Source organism: Drosophila miranda, chromosome 2, assembly GCF_003369915.1.
Source record: "Drosophila miranda strain MSH22 chromosome 2, D.miranda_PacBio2.1, whole genome shotgun sequence".
Classification (NCBI taxonomy): Eukaryota; Metazoa; Arthropoda; class Insecta; order Diptera; family Drosophilidae; genus Drosophila; species Drosophila miranda.
Window position 1 is genome coordinate 5,381,816 of NC_046675.1, and position 21,736 is coordinate 5,403,551.

Below are 21,736 nucleotides of genomic sequence, written 5' to 3' on the forward strand. Positions count from 1 at the left end.
AGAAGGCATTAATAGGATGACTAAGAACTGAAGGCAATAGAGGCCGATGCCTCTATCTGTAGTGGAAACACTCATATTTGATCCATTGTCTGGCAGTTTTGGCAGCAAACAAACATCATTATCAACATCTAGGCCACAGGCACATCATCATCATAATGATAATCATTATCAGGCCTGCATTCGTGATTGCAGAACAGAACAGAAAAGAACAACAACAACGTTGATAAGTCGTGCTCTTTGGAAATGGCGACAGAAGCGTAGCAGAGCAGAGACAAAGATTTCTGCTTGGCAAAGCCACTCACGTATAGCCGCAACAACAACAAAATCTTGGAGAGAATCCCAAACCCAATCCCCCCGCCCCCCCAAGCCAAACAGAACTGACCTGGACAAGAATCGCGCAAAAGATTCACAAGAGCCCGAGACAGAGACAGAGACGGAGACAGAGACGGAGACAGAGACCCAGAGGATGATGAAGCTAAAGATGGAGAAGAAACAAGAGAATCAGCAGCAGAGACGATGAAGACGATGAAGACCCCAGCGATGAGGTGACGAAGCGGATCCTCAACACGCTGACAGAATCAACAAACAACAAATATTATGCATACAGCTGATTCAGATTGGAACGAATCGGTACGAGTGGGTGGTGGTGGCTAAGGGGAGTGCCCTACCGTACCGAACTGAAGTGAACTCCATGCGTGGATATTAATGACCGGCCTCGACCCCGAGCGGCAGCGGCAACAACAACAATCACGGGAACGAACGTGCCCAAGTAATAAAGAAATCTTTGCAATGTTGAGCGGGGGCGCAAAGCTGACGGTCGGGTCGGATGGCGGATGGAGGATGGCATACTCGTACGTATCATACGTATAGCGGATGGGTTGGCGCATAAATTACAGTCACAGCCAGAGAGAAGAGAGGCAGCCACCAGCCACCACGCTGCTCCCATTGCTCCCAGTGGAGCTTCTAAGACGTAGAGATGGACTGGGGCTTTTGGTCTCCACTCTCTGTTTGGGCAGGAAATGCTTCTGCGACTCGTTGACATTGCCAGAGCTTCTGCCCCTGCCCCTCCCCCCTCCCTCAGTGCTCCACTCCCATCAGCTGATGCAAAAAATTTGTTGCTTAATTTTTTAATTGCCGCCGCAGTGTTGTGTGTTGGCTTTTGTCTGGCAGCCCAAGTTGGCAATTAAAAATGCGTAACGCGGTTTCGCCCAAGCCGCCTTTGTTCTTGCTGGGTGGGGGGTCCAGGGGGGCCGGGGGACCTGAAGCTAATGAGTTGATTGCCACTGCAGCAGTACAAAAACAAGAGAGGCACAACCGAAGCTGGAGATACTCTTCCAGGCCAACAAACATCTGGTAATTGTTGTGCTCCAAGAAAACCCTAATACCCTCTGGCAGGGTATGCAAATGTGAGTAAAGCAGCTGGTTGAACAATTTTATGCTCCTTGTTTCCTGTCTCATTGTCGATTGTGATTCAAAAAAAAGGGGCGCGGCGTCTCAGCACATTTCTGATTGCAGAAGGGCGATGGGAGGGGGGTCTAAACGTATGACTTACTCTGCCGTTTAGCTCTGATTGAACACCAAGAAAACTCACCTGAAACGAGACGAAGGGAGAAGGGAAACACACAATTAGTTAGGGGACTTTTCTGACATGATATTCGTACATTTTCGCGGATTCGGAGGACCCTTTAAGCCCTTCCGCGCTACTCCTCATACATATATGCATATATAACTTTTGTTTATCTTATGAAAGTTTCCTTTCTGGCATTTTCCATGTTTGCAGGCACAAAAAGACAAAAAAACAAAAAAAAACTGCTCAAGATGCATCTAAATTAAAGCAAAAACAACTACAATGACAAGAGAGCCTTAACCAAAAGGCAACGAAACAAACAAAACAAACAAACAAACAAACATCCCATCCACTGCAATAAGCAGCAATGGCTATGGACAATAGTTGTTTCTGGGGATGGGTTGGGGATGCGATTGAAGGTAGGAATTGTCCAGACCCCAAGACCAAAACCAGATGATAATAACGACGATGGCGAGCGGCCAAACGGCATCTCCAAGAGGGAACACAGTACAGAGATGGTGAGGGGGAGGGGGAGGGGAAGGGGCAAGGGGTTGGGCTTGTGGAGTTCCGCGAGGAACCTAGCCCAACATTGTTCTTGTTCTGGCTATCCCCCAATCGTCGTCGTAGCTGGTGTTGTTTTGTGCCTCTTCCAAGAGTCGTCGTTCGTTGCTGCTGTGGATGTGGATGTGGATCTGGGATGTGGCTGTGGCTGTGGCTGTGGCTGTTGTTTTTCGGTTTTATATCTGCGCCTCAGAATCATGTCGCGGAGCCAGTGAGCAACATGTTTGTGCAACTTGCGAGTGCTGCGGCACTCGGCACAGCCAGCCAGCCAGCCAAGCCTCTCCTCTTGCCACAGCTGCTGTGTGCCTCTGCCTCTGCCTCTGCCTTTGTGCTACATACACTCGAATGGGTTGCTGTTGTTGCAACAGTAGATAATGCTCAAGCTGTTGCTGCTGCTGCTGCTGCTGCCACTTGCCATTGAAGTTGATCATCAACTTTAGTTTACTACCACATACGAAATGCAGCGAAATGCAAGTCAAAGTCGCAGCTTGTTGCATTTAGTCATCGTTCCTGCCACTGCCACTGACACTGCCACAACCACTGGCCCCCTATTCCACACAGACTGGGCATCCTCTCTGCCACTGCCACAGCACTTCGCTCCTCTCTCTCCCTCCGCCCTCCTCCTCCCCGTTGCCCTCGCCTGTTGCCCGCTCATTCGTTACGTTCCACTTCAACACCCGTCGACCCGGCACATTGCCTCTTTCCCACAGTTGCACAGCACTGTAGAGTGCAACAGAGTTCGTTCCACTCGATTTTCCTCTCCTCTCCACTAGTGCCCCCGCCTCCGCTGCAGCCCCCTCAATCATTTGGCTTTGTTTTGATATCGTGCAGTTTGTTTTGGTTTCCATATTTCTTCGGGATTCTGTATTTTGCTCATCGTTCGCTTTTCTCTCTCTCTCTCTCTGCATCTCTCTGCATCTCTTTGCCTCTCTCTGCCTCTCTTTGGGCTCGATAATTGCCACTGAGGCGAGAAACTGGATCTGGAACTGGAGTTGCACGAGTGACGTCACCGCGAGGGCATTCACTTTTTAGTGCTGCAGTAACAGCAGTGGCAGTGGCAGTGGCAGCAGCAGCAGCAGCAACATGCTGCTGACAACAATCTGGGTCCTGCCACATTTGTCTTTCAATGCTGCCTCCATTGTCCACTTTATGAGCCACGAAATTCAAATTTACACATCGATAGCGAAGCTCGGGAGCTGCACTCATTGTCACGATAAATCAATTGGCCTCTTTGGCCCCTCTGTGGCACGGTCGCATTGGCCGTGTGGCAGCATGCGATCGCCGATCCAGCGAGATGTTGCCCCTGTTGAAGCCGCAGTCACAGTAGCAACATGCGGCTGACACTTACGTATGTTAATGTTGACAAAAGAGTCGCAGACGAGAGCAGCATCCATTCGTGGGGGAAAGTGCCTCAGTCTCAGTTTCAGGCTCAGCCCCAGAGAGAGAGATCTCTTGAAAGTGGCTGCCCCACATGGGCTAGCAGCAGATTTTTGGTTGCAACATGCTGCACCGCTTGACCCCTGGGCCCTCTTGGCACCCTGATTTATGAGTGCTGCTCATGCAAAGCGCCCTGTCAACAAACACCTGGACACGCCCCCATATGGGACGTACGACACTCCTCCCCCTCCCCGCCCCCCCCCCTGCTGTGACGCGTCAGCAATGCAATTATTTTGATTTTTTGTTAAACATATTTCGTAGTTTTCCACCACTTTGTCGTGTCTCTGGCTCTGTCTCTCTGGGGCATGTGGCATGGCATGGCTAGAGCAAATAAAAAGGCTCCGGCTGACATTTTCATTGGAGTGAACTTTCTGTAGTTTGTGTGCCGGTGCCGGGAACGGTGCCGGGGATCATTAGGCGCACCCCGGAGCCATTAATTTGAGCAGACCGAAAAGTGTTTGCCAATATACGAAAACACGAAGCTAAAAAGGCCAGGCAGAGAGAGAGAGAGAGAGAAACAGCTTGGAAAAACAGAAAACTAAACGCAGCATTTAAGATAAATCCGCGTCGATAGTTGGCCAGAAGACGAGAGACGAGGATGGAACACAGAGGACAGAAGAGGACAGCCGGGCAGCCAGTAAGGGCCGCAAAAACACAACAGAGGGGAAAATAGCAATGGCAATCAAGTTCAATGCACAGAAACCCAGGCGGCAGCCAGAATCGTAGGAATATGAACGTGGCCAAGAGGCCAGGGCACTGGCAGCAGTCCTGGGCTGTCTTCTTCTCTCCGTTTTCTTTGGTTTTCTTTTCAGTTTCGTTGTCTTTGGGGCTTTGTCTTGTGGCCTCCTGCATGGAATCAATTCCAGATACGAGTACACTCTCGTAGTTGGCCAGTTTACGGCTTGAACGAATTAATCTAGGCAGAGGGAGCGACAGGGAGACAGGGAGAGAGCTCCTGTTGGATGGCAGCCCTTTTTCAAGTGTCCAAGTGCTGATTATCGCTCAAGGTTCAATGCTCCATTTATGCTGGACCTCGAGCACACAGTTGTGGCAAGTAGGGACACTGTGCTGCACTGTGTTGCACTGTGCTGCACTGTGGGGCGGTAAATCAGAAAAAAATCAACACATAAAAACTAAACAATCGCCTCATTAATTACAATTAGAAGTGTTTATTGCACAAGCGCGGCCATAAAACGGAGCGAAGAGCGGCCACGGGGGCTTGCGTCATCATCAATCTTTTGCCACATCTTCGCTCCTACTCTGTGGCGATACCAAGAGAAAGAGAGAGCTGCGAGAGCTGGGAGAGCTAAGGAGAGTTCGATAGCTTAAAGATCGCCGCAGGCTGCAGAGACGTCAACTGGACGACAGGCTTCGTCTGGGTCTGTGGGACTGTGTGCCCCCGTGGGGCTGGCCCGGGGGCAGGCTGTAGGATTCATCAATCAACAGCTGTCACTGCAGCCGGCAGCCGGCCGGTTCGCAGTGTCTCTACAATGTCCACTGTCCCCTGTCCCCTGTCCAGGCCGAGCTGTCATTCGCCGCGGCGCATGCGCAGATCCAAAGATCGAATGAATCCAAGCGGGCGGCAGGCAGCAGGCAGCAGCCCGCCTGCAGTTCTCGGCTTCCTGTTTGTCTCTCGCCAACCCATTCGCTGTTTGCCGCTCGGTTTTGGCCCGCTTTTCCATTGGGCTTTCGTTGGAGCCGGATCGGGGTGGATCGGGGTGGACCGGGCCGAGTTGAGTGGAAAATTGCCACTCAAACTGGGGCCTGACGGGCGTCCGCTTTTATGCAAATGTCTGGCCGTAATTGTTGCACGAATATTGCATAATCATGACACATTACAAATGATCCGGCGATTGGGGGCCCAGCGTGCCCGAGTCATCATCAATGTCACGCCTCATTAGTGGCCAAGTTGAAGTGCAACAATCGGTGGCAGCATCATCGGAAGCTTGCAGCTGTCAAAAGTGATTTCGGCTGCAAAATCAGCCGTTCATCGGCGTTTCGTTCCAGCCACTTAAGACATCGTCTTGGCCAGCACTTTAACGGGCTCCGAGCTCCGAGCTCCGAGCTCCGAGCTCCGAGTGTTCGGGCCTAACTGTTCCGGGCAAGCCTTTTCGGGCCATTTGGCTTCTGCCACGCCTACTGCTGCCCCGCCTGCTGGTATTTTCAGGCCTTGCTTGGCTGATTCCCTTCCATTAACCAGGGCATCGTTTATTTTTACCTTTGGCCTCCTACCACCCAACACCTCTCTGCCCAGCATCTGGCCACTCGCTGTTTAAATATTTAAGCATCCCAGAGCGTAGATGCGGCCCACTCTCACCTGTCGCTTTGACAAAACGCTTTTCCATGGCAACGCCCAGAAAAAGGGGCTGGCAGGCAGGACAAAAAAAAATGGAGAAGCGATGGGAAAAAACAAATGGGAGAAAAAAAATGGGAAATAAAAATGCTTTGAGTGCCTTGGATTCGGCTTTGGCTTTTCGACTTGTGTGACCTGCGGTGGGTATAGAGGATTGCTGGGAGGTGGGAGGGGGGGATACAAAACTGTCTATAAAGGAATAAACTACGTCTATCAAATGACAGCAACAAAAAACCGGCAACAGAACAGGAAAAAGCGGGTTGGAAAATGTCAGCAAGTCCCTTTTAGAGATGCGAGAGAGTCCTTTGTGCTGTGTCAGCAAACCAGATCCGTTTCCCTCTACCCCTCTACCTCCTACTCCCCTCTCTCCAACCATTGCTCTCTTCTCTTTGGCGCTGTCCCGCTTTCGGGCGCTTTATTTCCGTATCCGTATCCGTATCCGTTTCAGCAAAGGGCATTTTGTTTACTGCCAAAGCACTTTAATATAATTGCGAATCTATGTGAAATGTGAAATGTAAAGTACAAAAAATGTGAAATACGAAATGCATCGTATTGCCGGTGGACTGTGGACTGGCGATTGAATGAAATGTTGGTCAAGAGTGCAGCGCTGAGCGATAAGCGAGCCATTTCCAAAGAATTTCTGGATTACTCAGACTCGACGTTGTCTTTCAGGGTATTTCAACAAATGCTGTAATTGAGTACAGCTCCCTCTCTAAGGGAGGGGGTGTGCGGTGTGGGGTGTGGGGTGCCATAAACGGTAAAACCCCCCTTGATCGGGTGGTGACTCTTTAATGATTCCCTTGGTCTCGCCACCGCGCTCCCTGCTGTTGACACATTTCACTCATCTAATTGGCCATAAGACCCCGCCGCTTGTGCACTGTGCCCCCCCCCGTGTCAGGCCCTTGAGGGGCGGGGGCGGGGGCACACATGTGCCACATGTCAAAGTAACATTTAACGGCTTTGATGTTTGTCAAATGGCATTTTAAACAAATGCAACTGGCACACGGCAATAAAAGCAGCAACATAAATAAATAGCGCCATAATTTACGCTTTTCAGGTGGAAATTGCACGCAATGTGCAGGGTCCCCCCCTCCGCCCACCCCCCACTCCCCTCTTTTTGAGTAATTATTTTCCGTACCCGTTTTGGGTGGGATTTACGAGTGCCGTACACACAATCCATGGAGGAACGTTCCACCTCATAAAGCAATAATTAGTCGGTAAGTCCGTCCACAAATCGCCCGATAAGAAGCATAAGAAAGAAGCAAAAACCCCCTGCTTATGTGTGAGACGAAAAAGAAACAAAACACAAAAAAAAACGGTGCTTTTGCTTAATTAAGGCATGTTTGTAATGTAATGTAATGTAATAAATAAATGCATAAAGATTCGAGCTCGAATGAGGGGGGAAAAACCACTGCATGCGAGTGAATGGCTGGCTGGAAAAGCCGCTCGACTCGGCCCGGCTCGGCTCGGCTCAGACAGCTTGACGCCAAAAGCAATAGCTGCTGGCCAGCAACACTAACAATAACAACAACAACTATAAAGCCAGGCCTGTAATGATGATAAAGCTTTTTGCAATTGTTGCTGCTGCTCGTTGCACTCATTGTTATTGTTGTTGCCGCTTTAGAGCCAGTCATACAATGGCAATTAGAGTGGCTGGAAAATCCCGTTGTGCTAAAGTTTAAACAAAAGCCGGCAAAATGTTATTGCGGTTGCATTTCAGTTTGTAATAAAATCATAGCTGCAAAAGCTGACCTCAAGACTGCCACTGAGACTGTGGATGACAATGACTAAGAAACCACAAATCAACAGTTTGCATGTTTTGCCGGCTGAAACCAGAGCCAGCTGCCGGCCACACGTTGCAAGTTTTCGAAAAGCTGCTTACAGGGAGATTTGCAAAAAAGTTTTGGGCAACTTAGAGGCCAATGGCAGGTGGCAAGTCATCATTCGCCATCAATCCAACTCGCGCCGGAGTCAAATCTCGTTGTTGACTTGTCAAAAAAAAACACACAGCATGCCATGGCACGCCATCTAGCGTGCCGCAGCAGCAGCAGTCGCAACAGCAACAAAACAACAAACAATTTGTAATCCTATTAACCTCATGACTGCAATTAATCAATATTTTGGCCAAAAGCCACTTGACCGGCCAAAACGTGATTAAAAAAAAGTCCTAATTGAAAATTGATAGAGGGAGGGGGAGAGGCAGATTGGGGGAGATACAGTCAATTAGCCAGAATTTATGCATGATTATCCATGAAAATAATTTGTATAATACGCGGTTCTTTCATGGCTTAGACCAATGACAATTCAATCAGTTCTAAACGCTGCACGGATTCTGAAAATTCAATTAAAAGTTTCCTTCTTTGCATTTTATGCATTTATTAAATTTTATTTGATTTTATTTGATTTTTTGCGGCAAATTAGTGGCTTTTATTATAATCATTTTTGTTGGTTTTTTGTTTGGGCTTCATTCTGCTTTGTTTTTTTTTTGTGTGAATATTTTTATGATATTCATTCTGCTGGCTTGTGTGTGTGTGTGTGTGTGTGTGTGTGTGTGTTTTTTTTGCAGCGAAATCTTCAAGGCCATGCACATTGAGTGACGACTCGGGTTTTTGCTTTTGCTGTTTTCGCGCTCGGTGATTTTATATAATTTTTTTTTTTGCTGTCCCCCCTCCCCCCTGTTGGCTATTGCAACCTGTCGCAAATATTTCGACGCATTTGTTATGCTTAGCTTATTTCATTATGATGATGGCTGCCTGCTCGACGGCTTTCGCTGCTGGTACGAGTATTTATAAATGTTGCAGTCATTCATCATCAGAACAGGCCAGCACAGGCGGGATCTGAGCACCTGAACAGCTTGCCTCGCCCACACAGCCACCACAGGGGGAGCCGTAAGCCGAACAGGAAGTGGGCTGGGAGTCTGGCCGCTGGCCACTCAGAAAACCCAATAGCCAAGCATTGCAAGGCAATAAACGAGTGCGTTGCCAAAAAGTAATGGCAAATGGTGTGAAATGCGAGTACTTGAGTTGAGGTTTATTTCTGGCCTGACCGATTGCATGGGGCTTCAAGGTTATGGGTTCGGTTATCTTCTGGCAGGTTGTTGTTGCTGTTGTTTTTTGAGCAATGGAGAAAGCCATCAAAATCATAGCAGCCAACGGTTTGTTGCCTGCATTTGAACCTGTTTTTCGATGGCAAAGCCGATGACGTGATCTTGCGATTGGGTTCAAACAAAAGACCAAGTGGTAATTTATCATTAATCATTTATCATGGGATGTTGCTCGCTATGCTGATGCCACAAAACAGGAAATATAAAGAGAAGGTACGAGATTGCAGCAGCAATATAAATTAAATTTAAATACAAATTAATACAATTTGTATGCCGGTTCGGGGCGGCACTTGCGAATTACCGGCTTATATTACCGGCCTGGTCTGGTCTGGCCTGGTCTGTCGCGTAGTTTGCCAAAAGCGAATGAACTGGGGGCAACACCCCCTCGACACCGAGGTTGAATGCACTGTGTGGCCTGGAAACAGAACAGAACAGAGCCCAACAGATCCGTAACGTATTCTAAAAATTCTGAATTATTTATGTGCGGAGAACGAGAGAAGGATCTTGGGAAGAGCAGAGACCCAATCCGAATCCGAATCCGAATCCGATTTGGCTGGCTGGCTGGATGGAGGGATTCTCTTGGCTTTGACACTTGTTATGCAAATGCCATTCAAAGGTAAACCGGCGTCGGGCGGTTTTTTTATGTGTTATTTCTGTTATTCTGTTGAAATGTATCCAAAAGATACAGCACACACATTCGTTTGCTCGAGAACTGTCGTCATGGGCTGGCGTCACAGCGATGCTCTGACGACGTTTGCTATTGCTTTCCGGCATTGCAGGTCGCTCTCGCACGGGCAGCACAAACACACACAGCAGCAGATACACGGATACACACGCGCCTGCTGCCGCGGGTTAGAGACAAAGAGGGAGATACTTTGGCCAGGCAAGCGCATTTTATAAATAGTTGCTGCCGTTGCTGCCGCTGCTGTTGATTCGAAAATGTTGTTTGTTGGCTTCTCCGCTCCGATATTTTTCTTTTGTCATTGCGCAAAAAAAACAAACACTAAAAACAAAACAAATAAATACGATTTTTATAGGAGAGAGGGAGCGAGCAGAAATTTGAACGCAGCGAATATGCCGGAAAGAGATGGAGAAAGCAGCGAGAGAGAAAGAGACAGCAGGTTAAAAGCGATCGTTTTCAATTTTCGTTGCTGCTGCTGCTGCTGCTGCTGCTCCTCCGCTGTTGTTGTTGCTAGTCGGCAGCGACGACGACGACGACGACGACGACGCCGGCGGCGGCATTGACCGCTAGAATGCAATCAACCTAGTCCAAGGCCAAGTGGCCAGCGGTTTTTATTTTATTATAATGATTATTATTATGGCCGAAGGTGTGCCTGTATGCGTGTGTTATTAGTGAGCGCCTCTCTCTCTGTCTCTCTGCCTGTCTCTCTTTATCTGTTCTCTGCTCTGTGCTTTGCTCTTCCTCATAAAATGACTAATTGTTAAACATTGATAAACACTTTCAGAAATCGTTCGTTCAAAATGCATTCGTTCGAAATGCCCGCAGCGTAGCCGTACTGTTGCCAGGCGGTAAATCATAGAGGGGTTTCTTTTCATTTGTTTTCCCCCCATACAACGATTTTTACTCTACTGTCGGCACAAATTTGTGGTGATTTATGTTTATCAATTAATTGGCCAAAAGAGTGCAGACCAGCAAGCGGATGTCGCCGGTTTTACACTGATTTATGACAGAATTTTGGGGCTTGGAAAATTCCCGCAGCCCAGGATTGGGGAAAAACCTCGAGAAGAAGAAAAATACGAGTCGAAATCTGCTGTTTGTTGCCGTCTAGACACTGTTAAGTGTCATTATGCTAATTAAAACAATTGAGGCGTGCAGGGTTGAAGGATCGTCGCTGTCGATGGCATACTTTTGGGAGCATAGACCCCGAACGCCGTGTGGCACAAACCCGTACCCGTACCCGAGCCCCAACCCACAGCCACAGCCACAGCCACAGCCACAGACTCGACTCTCGAGGAGCAGACAACTTTCCAATTCGATTGAGACACCATTTATTTTGCAAGCAAAAACAACAAAAACTTGCTGCTGCCGCTGCCGCTGCTGCTGACATGTCAAGGTCCCACTTTGTATCCGCGGCCCACACGGATATATGCTCGGAATATGTATTTATAGATATGATTGGATCGTTTTCATACTCACAGAAGTCAATTAAAGACATTAGCCAGTCACAAATTACTCACCTGCAACGAGATGAAGAGAAAGAGAAAGAGGGGAGGGGATTAAGAAATGTTGCAATTTGAATAAGAAATCTATTTGCATTTTGCATGGGGAAATTCCTGCCAATAATTATGATAATAACTGGTTTTCGGATCGGGTTTGGTTCTCCAGTTCTCCAGTTCTGCATGAAAATCAATACATAAATGTAATATCGTACATACGCCCTGGCTGCCAGGTAGTCGGACGGCCAATCGCCGCCAGTTTCTATACGCCATAATGATGATGGCACACGCAACTCCCGGGCTTAGGTTTTCCCCGTAGTTTACTTTACGGTTACTTCAGTACGACTTTTCCAATTACTGGCTGGGCGTGCAGAACGCGGCCCCCAAAAATTGTTGCTCGCGGGCGTGCGACTGGAGCGGAAAATGTCACGCAAGCTAACCTTGAACCATTATCGATTGAAGCGCTGAAGGAAAAACTCAAAACTCAATTTGCAATTTGCAATTCTGTTGCTGTTGTTGCGTGTAATTGGCTGGACTTAATTAGAATGGTGTGTGACGTCCAGGGCGGGTGGGAGGTGGGGGGGGGGGTGGTAGCCTCAGAGTGGGATCCTGGCTATAATTAAATGTATTCCCGATTTTAAATTTCGCCAAGGCGATGGACCGCAGCTCTCGCTCTCTCTCTCTCTCTCTCTCTCTGAAGCCTGCGCAATGTTCTCCGACTCGAACCCGGCTTCGTGGGCAGCCATTTTTGTGCTCATTGCGCCAAGAGCGAGAGAGAGAGAGAGGGAGAGAGAGAGAGCCGAAAATGCGCGGGAAAACCGAAGCATTATTTATGACGACCCACTGAACCACTCTGATGACGTTGATTTTCCCTTTTCCTTTTTTTTTTCCTGTTTTTTTGTTTCGCTTGTTTTCCTTTTTTTTCCACCAGGCAGTGGGGCGTGTGGGAGGGGGGGGGGGGTACGGCTTTCAAGGGTTTGGCGGTTTTTCGCCGCAACCCTTAAAAGTGTTGCCATATTGATTTTAGTTTCTGCTTCTCCTCTCTGTGTGTGGGTGTCTAGGGGGTGGGGTTACGCCCACCATCCATGAATCTGCCTCTGCCACTGCCACTGCCACTGTCGCTCTGCCTGCGTTGACGTCGACGTTTCTCGTTTTTCATGTCTGCCCTGACCTTGAATACATTTGCAATTCCTTTATACGCTGCCAACTAATGTTTCTCTGTCTCTTTCACTGTATGGGTGTATGGGTGTATGGGTGTATGTGTGTATGGGTGTTTGAGTGTTTGTCGGCATTTCTGCTTTTGGCCAGCAATTTGCCTTGATGTCAGTGTGTGACTCTCTCCCCACCCCCCGCCCCCCGCTCTCTCTCTCTGGGCCAACTTTTTGTTTTCCGTTTCGTTTTGCTCTGTTTTGTTTTTTACCTCAAACAGACACACACACACACACACACACACACAAGGGCAGTATGCGATGGATTTCTTGGCCCCCGTTCTTCTCTTCTTTGTTTTTTATGATTGTTGTTGCTGTTGTCCTGAAACATGGCCGCTAACAACAATTTGGTATGCAAAAAATGAAACAAAAAAAAAAAAGGAAAAACCATCGCAAACAAAAATCCGAAATGAGAAATTCTGTCATGTTTGCTGCTTAGGTGAAAATGAATTGCCTCTGACTTGTTGCAAACATTTTTTGGGAATTTGTTTGTTGAAATATATGATATATGGCGAGAATGAGCTCTAAATATAATAAATGATTGGTTTTTTTGTTTGAAAAGCTACTCAAGAAAAAGTATGAATGGAAGCAGGTCTTTGATGAGTCACTTGGACAGGCCCATCAACAATAGATACAGCCGTAAGATACAGAGTATCTATCTGTATAGTCCGTAGGTCTCCAAATGTCACTGGTGTGCCTGCCCTTCTCTCTGCCTGTCGTGCCCCTGCCTCTGGCGTGGGGGAGGCAGCCCTGACATTGCCGGCATTTGAATTTTAATGCAGTTTTGCTGCTCCCCGCCCACAAGTGCCGTGCCTCGCTCCGGCGACTGTCAACATTTGTGGGGTTGCAACGACGCAGTGAATTCTAAGCTGTGAGGCGTGCCGATGCTGTTGCTCTGCTTTAATTAAGCCGGCACTTGCCTCAGTGCCCCTCTAAACCACTCACGGCAAGAGCACACGCCCACCAAATGCAAAATGTCAACGAGCCCCAGTCGCAGTCCCAGTCCCAGCTGCAGTCGCTGTTGCTGCCACTGCTGACGTCAGCTTGTTGCTGATGCAAGAGATCCAAGGGAACAATTTTTTCACGACACGTGTGCACTCGAAAGGTAGCCGCATCTCCTGTCTGATCCACCAATTGAGAGCTTAAATATTAATCAAACAAATGAAATGAGCCCCTGGCCCTGCCCATGCCCCTGCCTACGAGGGTGATGTAAGCCGAGCAATTTTCCATTCATTTCCCACTGTCCCACAGGCACGGCACCTCCCCATTTGACGCCCCTCTCGATCAGTCAACTAAGCGTATAATTAGCCACAAAGATTGCCATATCAAAATCAAAAACAAAACAAAACAAACAAAAAACTGAGCCAAACAACTTGCAAATGAAATCACCTGGCGGGCGGGTGAGCCCCAAAGCCAAGTCGCTGGCTACTGGCTACTGGCTACTGGCTTCTGGGGGCTGCTGCTTGTTTGGCTTTTAATTATGGCGACTGAGGCGACGGCAACAATAAATTTCAGATATATGTGCATATATTTATATAGATGCATGTGTATATTTGTATATGCCGTATTTATATGCATGTTTTGCATGTGGGATATACTCGTATTCGCACGTTTGCATATTCATGGCATTTCGCATTATTAATTCATTTTGCGCAATGCGAAAATTAATTAGCCATGAAAAGTGAATCGACCGCAAAACAATTCCAACAGCAATGCATTTGCATATTCCAAATTGTTTATTAGCGGGGTGTCTGGTGGGGGGGGGGGGGGGATCTGTTGATCATGGAGAAGGGAAGCGCCAACTAGATCTCTGATTTATGGTTGAGCAGAATTAATGGAGATTTAAGTAGCAGCCGAAAATCGTATAAATATATGCTCAACGAGGCCTGTCAGTGATAGGTGATCAATCGGTCAGTGATCGGGGATGGATAGTGCTTGGAGGGGGCCAGGAATCATTCCAAAAGCTGCTGCCACTTATTTAAGGGCTCACAGCTGACATTTATCTCTCTATATAAATCAGTTTAAGACCCTTCTTCAAACAATTGTGCTCGTATCGATATGAATTACTTTTGGCTCACCCCCAAAGGGCCACAAAGCTGTGGCCAGTTTTGCCATTTCCCCCCCCATCACATTCCCTGCTATTCCACCGAGCCAGTGACGACGTCAGAGCAACGATGTCGGCGTCAGCTGCAGCGTTGGCAGCGACAAATTGCACACAATTTGTGCATCTGTGTGCGAACACGTGCCGTTGCACCTCCTACGTCGTAGCCCGCTGCCCCAAGCCCTTGAAGCCACCCCACACCCACAGCTCCCCTAAAAGCATCATCAGCGTTTCGCTGGTGTGTGTGAGAGACCCCTTGTTGCTGTGTGCTTGAATTTGCGGCGAGTTGCGGCGGAAGTAAGCGAGTAAGTGCGCATGTCAAACGAGATACAGAGAGAGGGAGAAAGAGGGAGAGAGGCAGGGAAGAGAGAGCACTGACGGTGAGAGTGAGAGAGAGAGAAATGCATTTTCATGGCTAGCTGTTTGTTGCGCAACATTCGCTTTTGCCGGCCGGCGCAACGCGTTGACTGCAACAGTGCGGCATCACCATCCGCATCCGCAAACAAATACCGATGTACATATATGTGTATATGTATAAGCACTACTGTAACCTAGAAAACTGCAAGCACACACACACACTGGCACACACACGGACACTGAGCTGGCATTGCACACGCGGTGGCAGTGGAAAAAGTACAGCCACGACAACAGTTGCAAGGGCCGCCATTTTGTTGTGGTACGCCTGTGAAACTAGGCCATTTCGCCGGGCACCCAGCCCATGGCGGCTCTCCTCTTTTGGTCTTAGCCCCGTTTATACATATATGTATGGTTTTTGCTGTTTGTTTTCCTCTTTCGCTGATCTAATTGTGACCCCCTTTGAAACCAGCCAAAAGTTTTTCATTTCATGCAAAATGAAAACGAAACGATACTTTGTGCGAGGTGTGGCAGGGGCTGGGGCTGGGGCAGTGGCAGGAGGAGGGGCCAGGTTGTGTGTCATTTGTGGCTCGTGGCAAACGTTCTGCCAAAAGATGTTTCGCAAACATTTCGAATGCATTCCCCACATTGACCACATTGTATATGGCACACCGAATGGGGACAGGGTATTAAAATAAGACACGATATAAACGAATATATCCGATGTGTGCATAAGGAGGCTGTGCCTGTGCCAGTGCCTGTGCGGCAGGCAAAGTGTGTCAGAGACCAATGCCAAATACCGCATTCGGCGATGTGCTTTTTTGGGGCTCGCTCTGCCAATGCGGATGACACGGGCATACAGTGGGCACAATCGGGTACAGAAGTGCTCAAAATCCACTTGAGGGGAAGGCTCACCGCCAGCCCCCCATGGAGCCAAAAATATGGGAGAAAAATAGCCAGCAGGCGGCGATCAGAGGTGGCCATCAAATGGAAACGAGGCCAAACGATGAGGCATTTGGCTCAAGTGTTCGCTTGGTTTTTGGTTTTTGGTTTTTTGTCACCTTGAACATGAAAATTGGCCGCTGCATTTGTTGCATTTTTGCACTTGGCACAGATCTTGCATTGTGGACAAGACACTGACTAAATTTTCATTTAGATTTTCCGTATTGGAATAATCTCTCTCTCACGTTCTGGTCTGTGTATCTCTAACTGCGTAAGTGGCATGAGATATTTTTATTGCATTTTTATTTTGCCTTTTCTTCCATTGGCATTTGTGCAATTATGACAAATTTATGAGTTCGTTTCTCCCACACACACACACAGATACGCACACACAAATACGGCAAATATGGCTATTTGTCTGCCGGCGGGGCACTCCTGCAACTGACTTTTGACGGATTGTGGCTGCAGTTTTACAAGCAGCGACGTGACAGCAGCCTCGAAGAATACATAAAGTCACACTGCGGTAGATGTTACCGAGGAAATCTAAATGGAAATTCAAACTGAATTCTGAATTCTGAAGGGAAAAAGGAAAACCTTTTCGCTTTGTCTTGGCCACAGTGCCATTTGATTTGAGGTGTAGGTTGACTGTTGACTGGCTGTCATTCGTTCTTCTAAAGGTATAATTACATTTGTGCGGGCGCCCAGCTGTTTCGCTTCGCAGTCCATTACTCATACGCCCCGTGTGTGTGTTGCCCAATCAGCCAGCCAGCCAGCCAACGCAGGCAGCCAAGTCGTCGACACTTTGCCCAAGTCATTTGCAATTGTTGCGCTAATGCCACACAAATTGCACATCACAGCCACTGCCTCAGCCACTGCCTGAAGCCGCGGCTTGAAGGAGAGACAAATGGCTTTTAGCAGCACAATTAACTTTTAATAATAACTCAATAAAGTCGAGCACGGGGGCAGAGCGCGGAGAGTGGTGCAGAAAAATGACTTATAGATACATTTAAATCGCTTCCTAATCAGAATTCAAGGTCCACTGCCATATGAGAAGGCGAGCCACACAGCCACGGTGTTGACGTCTCTATGATGATGGCAATTGCCAAAGGCAACAGCAATTGCTATTCAGGTGCCTGTCTATATGTATCTGTATCTGTGCGCGTTTGTGTGTAGAGTGAATGTTGATTCAAGGTTGCTGCAGAGCACCCCCCAAAGGCGATCGCAAAAATTTAATTAAATTTTACTATATTTCTGGTTGTTGGATTTTAAAAATAAATTGCAAAAAGTTCAGCAAAGAATCCTCAAGGAAATAATGCAAGGCAACGAGGGGGGGCATGCCACAAAAAACCATAAATAAATAAGTCTATAAATTTAAGCTCATTTAAAGGGGGAATGGGATTGAAAGTGCAGTTGCTTCTTGTTCTGCCTGGCACATTTGTCAAAAAAAAAGTCAGCTAAGACACTCACACAGATACAAAAACAAACACTACCGAATAGACACGTGTGCCGCGCCATATTGGCTGGCTGGCTGGCTGGCTGGCCGCGAATGCAGTTTCCCTTCTCTCTGTGTTTTTGCGATTGTTGTTGCCGCTTTCAACTGTCAGGGCATTGCGAAAGCTTAATGCCAGCTAACCGCAACACACACAGCTAGCTGCCCCCCACCTCTCGTGCCCCATCTTTAGCTGCCCCAACCCTCCCCCTGTTTCCCGCCCTTAGTCATCGCCTTGCACACGCCGCGCTGTCTGCCTCGCTTTTGCACTATAATTTGTGTGTGTGTGTTTGCTTCGGTTAGCATTTCGTTTTCGTTCGTTGCTGCCTTTTGATATTATAAAACAAATTAGTTGGAATAAAGTACGTAGAGAGCAGGCAGGCAGGCAATTAGCCGCCTCGACAAAGGGAATAGCGGATACAGCAAATCGGTGGCAGATCTGTGTAGAAAAATATGGGGAAATATCCGTGATGGAGCAGTTCGCGGGAACTCGTCTCTAAGCTAAACGTTGTCCTCGCGGATTGTTGCCTTTAATTGCTTGTCACATGCAATCATAGGAGTTTAACTTATAATTTCGCCCCACTCCCCGACTCGGTGTCCTTCCCTTTCTGTGTGTGTGCACTTGGGCATTTCCTTTGGCGGCCATCGCAAACAACAAGCACCCCATCGACGGGGCACATGTGTGTGTGTGTGTGTGTGAATTGATGGGCCCAGCGTTTAACCAGCCATTGCGGTTGCGGATGCCTTGGGGTTTGGCTTTGACTGTGGCGGTGGCTTTGGCTTTGACTGTGGCTCTTTCGCGTAATGGCCTGCAGCCTTGCAACAGCCAAGGCCTTGATTAAAAGGCGTGCAAGTCCCTGGGTCGGCCGCGTGATTGTCATTGGTGGCAGTAAATGCACATAAATCTGCATTTAAAGTAATAACCCAACCGACAACGACGATGATCATCATCATCATCCCCATAATGATGCAGCGATGACAAAAGGCTGAGCCGAGCTGAGCTGAGCTGAGCAAACACGGCGCATGAGTAATTTCTTGTTATTTGCGGGTACTTCACTGTTGTTGCACTTTATTTTGTTTCACTTGGATTCGGATTCGGATTCGGATTCGGATTCGGATTTCATTCCATTGGACGCGCTCGATCAAACGAAGGTTAATCATACGCCGCGTGGTGAAAAATGGCATCTAACAGAGAAAATGGTGTACGGTGCGTATGAGTAATGCACGAACGGGCCGGGACGGTCGCATTACGTATGCGCCACGTGGCCACCTTGAAGATCTCCATTTGATTTCGGCTTGGCACCACATGCAACTGCATTACAATGCGGCACATCACACAGGCAACCGCACAACAACAACAAGAACAAAAACAACAACAACTGACAACTGACAATAATTGCGCACAATTAGACATTAATTGCATTCATTCTCGATTTGCAATGCCAGCAGCAGCGGCACTGCGATCATTTATCCCTCCATCCATCCATCTGCTCAGCCATCCCATCCATCCATCCATCCATCCATCCATCTAGCCATCTATTCATCCATCCATCTGTGGATCCATCTGTTTTGCTTGTGGCTTGCATTTTCAGTGCAATTCGAGATTCGCGATATGCTATTCAAGATTCAGATTGCGAAAATGCGGCATATATCTTTTCAATTAACCGGCCACGCCTTGCCCTGCCTTGCCCTGCCCTGACTTGGCAAAATAAACTTTTCCATTGTTATTCCTTCATTCATTTGTTTGTTTATCCTCCATCCCGGCCTGCCGCCCACCCAATAAGGTGGGCGTGGCTGCCTACTCTGACATAAATTTAAATGTGCCAAAAGCGGGGAAGTTTTGATGATTTTGGTCAACTATTTGGCCGGGCAGCTGGACCCGGGCTGGGGCTGGGGCTTGTGCAACAGGTTACCCAAAGTGAAAGTGCAGCTGGCCAAAAGGATGGTTGGACATGGACCCCCACTGACACCCTACACACTTATCGGGTCTCATCAATCGGACAACTACTTTGCTGCTGGATTTTCTCGCTGACTGTTGGGCTTGCCGGAATGTATGTAAATACAACAAATACATAGCCACCATATGAAAATCTAATCAGACTTTCAAGGTTAACACATTCTGCTGTGCCATGGCTGCCCCTGCCCCTGCCACTGCCACTGCCACTGCTGCTGCTGTTCATTTTTGATATTTGTTCTCCTCGTTGTCGCTGTCGCTGGTTGTTGCTCGCTTTGAGGTTTTGTGTGTTTGCTGTTAAGAGCCCTTAAACGCTCCTAACGAAAGACACGCACACATTGGAAAAGTCATGCCTCGTGTACAGTTGTACCTATGTATTCGAAACATATATGAATATAACAAGTTGTGTGGGGGTCGGGGGCGGTTCATATAGATTGTGGGCAAACAAACAGACGGCCGACTGTCCGCTGCTCGATGCGGACTTGGCACAGACGGTGGCGGGGGGTGGGGGGTTGGGTCTAGCAGTTGCGTAAGATTCCGCCTCAACGTCCGTCTTCGATGCTTGATTTTTCAGGCGGAGGAAGGCCCTTAAAGTTCAAACATAATTAATTAAAGAGCCAAGTTTCGTCCAATGGCTGAAATGTTGAAGGGAGGAGGGAGGAGGGAGGAGTGTGGGGCTATTGATTTTCTCTAGGGAATGTGTGTTCGTGCATGTGTGTGTGTGTGTGCGAAGTTAACGAGCTGCTGACATTGCCCTTTTTTTGTGCTTTTTTGTGTGATTGATGCGTTGGCAATTGTTGTTTGTTTTGTAAGTAATACCCTATAGAAAAGGGTATAATAAGGCAGCATTTCTTGCCCTTGAATATATCAGATTTATCTTTCGCACGGATCACATTTTTAATGCAGGAAATAGGCACATATCGGCACATATATTAAATGTAAGATTTTGATTTTAAATACAAAAAATAATGAAATGAAATAGAATTGACTTTGATTTAAACGTAAACGGATCTAAATATTTTAATTATAATTTTGAAATATATTTAAGTCAAAATGTATTTAAAAACATTACTTTTTTTTTACAATTCGAAAATCTATTGGGTTATTATTATTTCTCTGTGTGTATACATTACATGGAACAAAATTGATTGAAAATCGCAATCTATTATGCAAGGGTATCCCCAGGGCTGGCCTTCTTTTACTTTTGTTTTTTTCGGCTTCTAGGGTTTGTGGTATTTTCGACATTTATTTGATTTTAAGAATATTTCTCTCCTCTGTCCCCACCCCCCTTTTGCAGTCCCCTGCAAGTGGCTGTACTGTTTCTGGTGCCACACAGTGCGTATGAGTAATGAGCGTTGCATCAAGCATACGCCGTGTGGACGTGCCAAAAATAGCTGAAACCCGCCCGACATTTACATAATTATGGCAATTAAAATCCTCTACACAAAGTTGCAATTAAACAAAATGCAACAGAAATGTCACGCTCTACTTCCCGCCAAGATTTTGACCGCATTCCTTCTTATCTATAGATCTTGAATTAGGATTTCGATTGGGTTTGGGTTTGGGTTTGGGTTTGAGATTCTTTGGCTCACCTTTTTCTTGCGATCATCCTTGAAATCAATGACAATGCCCTCGTCCGAGGTGGACACCGATGTTGTGCGTATGCGTGCATTTGCCGCATCGTGCGGCGACAATATATTGGGGCTGTGATGGCCGTGCCCGTGGCCATCGTCGCTGAGGGGCGGCGAGGCCGAGCCGGAACTCCAGGAGGCCGATGAGCTGCTGCCCGGGCTGGAGCCCAGGCATTGGTCCGACACTGAAAGATTCGGCGTAGAGAGATGACGCTGTGGGTTCTGTTGAGTAAGGTTCGACCTACCCCCAATAGGATTGTGTAGGTTCATGAGAATCAGAGCTGCATTGCATTCCGACATCTGGTCCTCATTGCCCGAACTACTGCCATAGTCCTGATGATCGCTGGACGGACGTTTCCTCGAGCTGTAACGAGGCGGAATGATAGATGGGGATTGTTATAGTAAGAAAAATTATACATTTTTGAAGCGATGCAAATCATGGACAGCGCTGTGGCTATTGGCCTAGTTCTAAGACCACCCACACACGCACACAGGCACACACATATGCACATTCTATGAACAGATAAAGATATAGACACGCAGTCTGTTGGGGGCTTTGGGTTTGACTTCAAAGGCAACCGCCGATTGCACACAGCACAACAATGCCCCCGCGAGGTCTTTTCAGCGATAATCGCCTCCAGCGGCATTTCAATGCAAAAAACATCGCAAAACTATTTTTCCATTTAACTAATTTCTGCCCCAATCCCCATGCCCCATGCCCCATCCACAGCACAGTTGCAGTTGCAGTCGCAATCGCGTCATTGTTTCGTAATTAATTGGCCTCTTTCCGATGGCCTCACATATTTCGAAGCGTTCTGCATATATTTCAGAGATCCGTGAGCCCGGGAGTCGCCGACT

At 47.7% G+C, this 21,736-nt stretch overlaps 1 protein-coding gene across 1 annotated transcript in view; it reads right to left on the reverse strand.

Annotated features, from left to right (window-relative positions):
- Positions 1–21,736, reverse strand: part of LOC108155240 — a 117,657-nt gene that overhangs the window by 27,133 nt on the left and 68,788 nt on the right. The window contains 2 exon segments of the mRNA XM_017285929.2: positions 20,840–21,063; positions 21,124–21,242. Of these exon segments, the coding sequence (XP_017141418.1) occupies positions 20,840–21,063; positions 21,124–21,242 (343 nt within the window).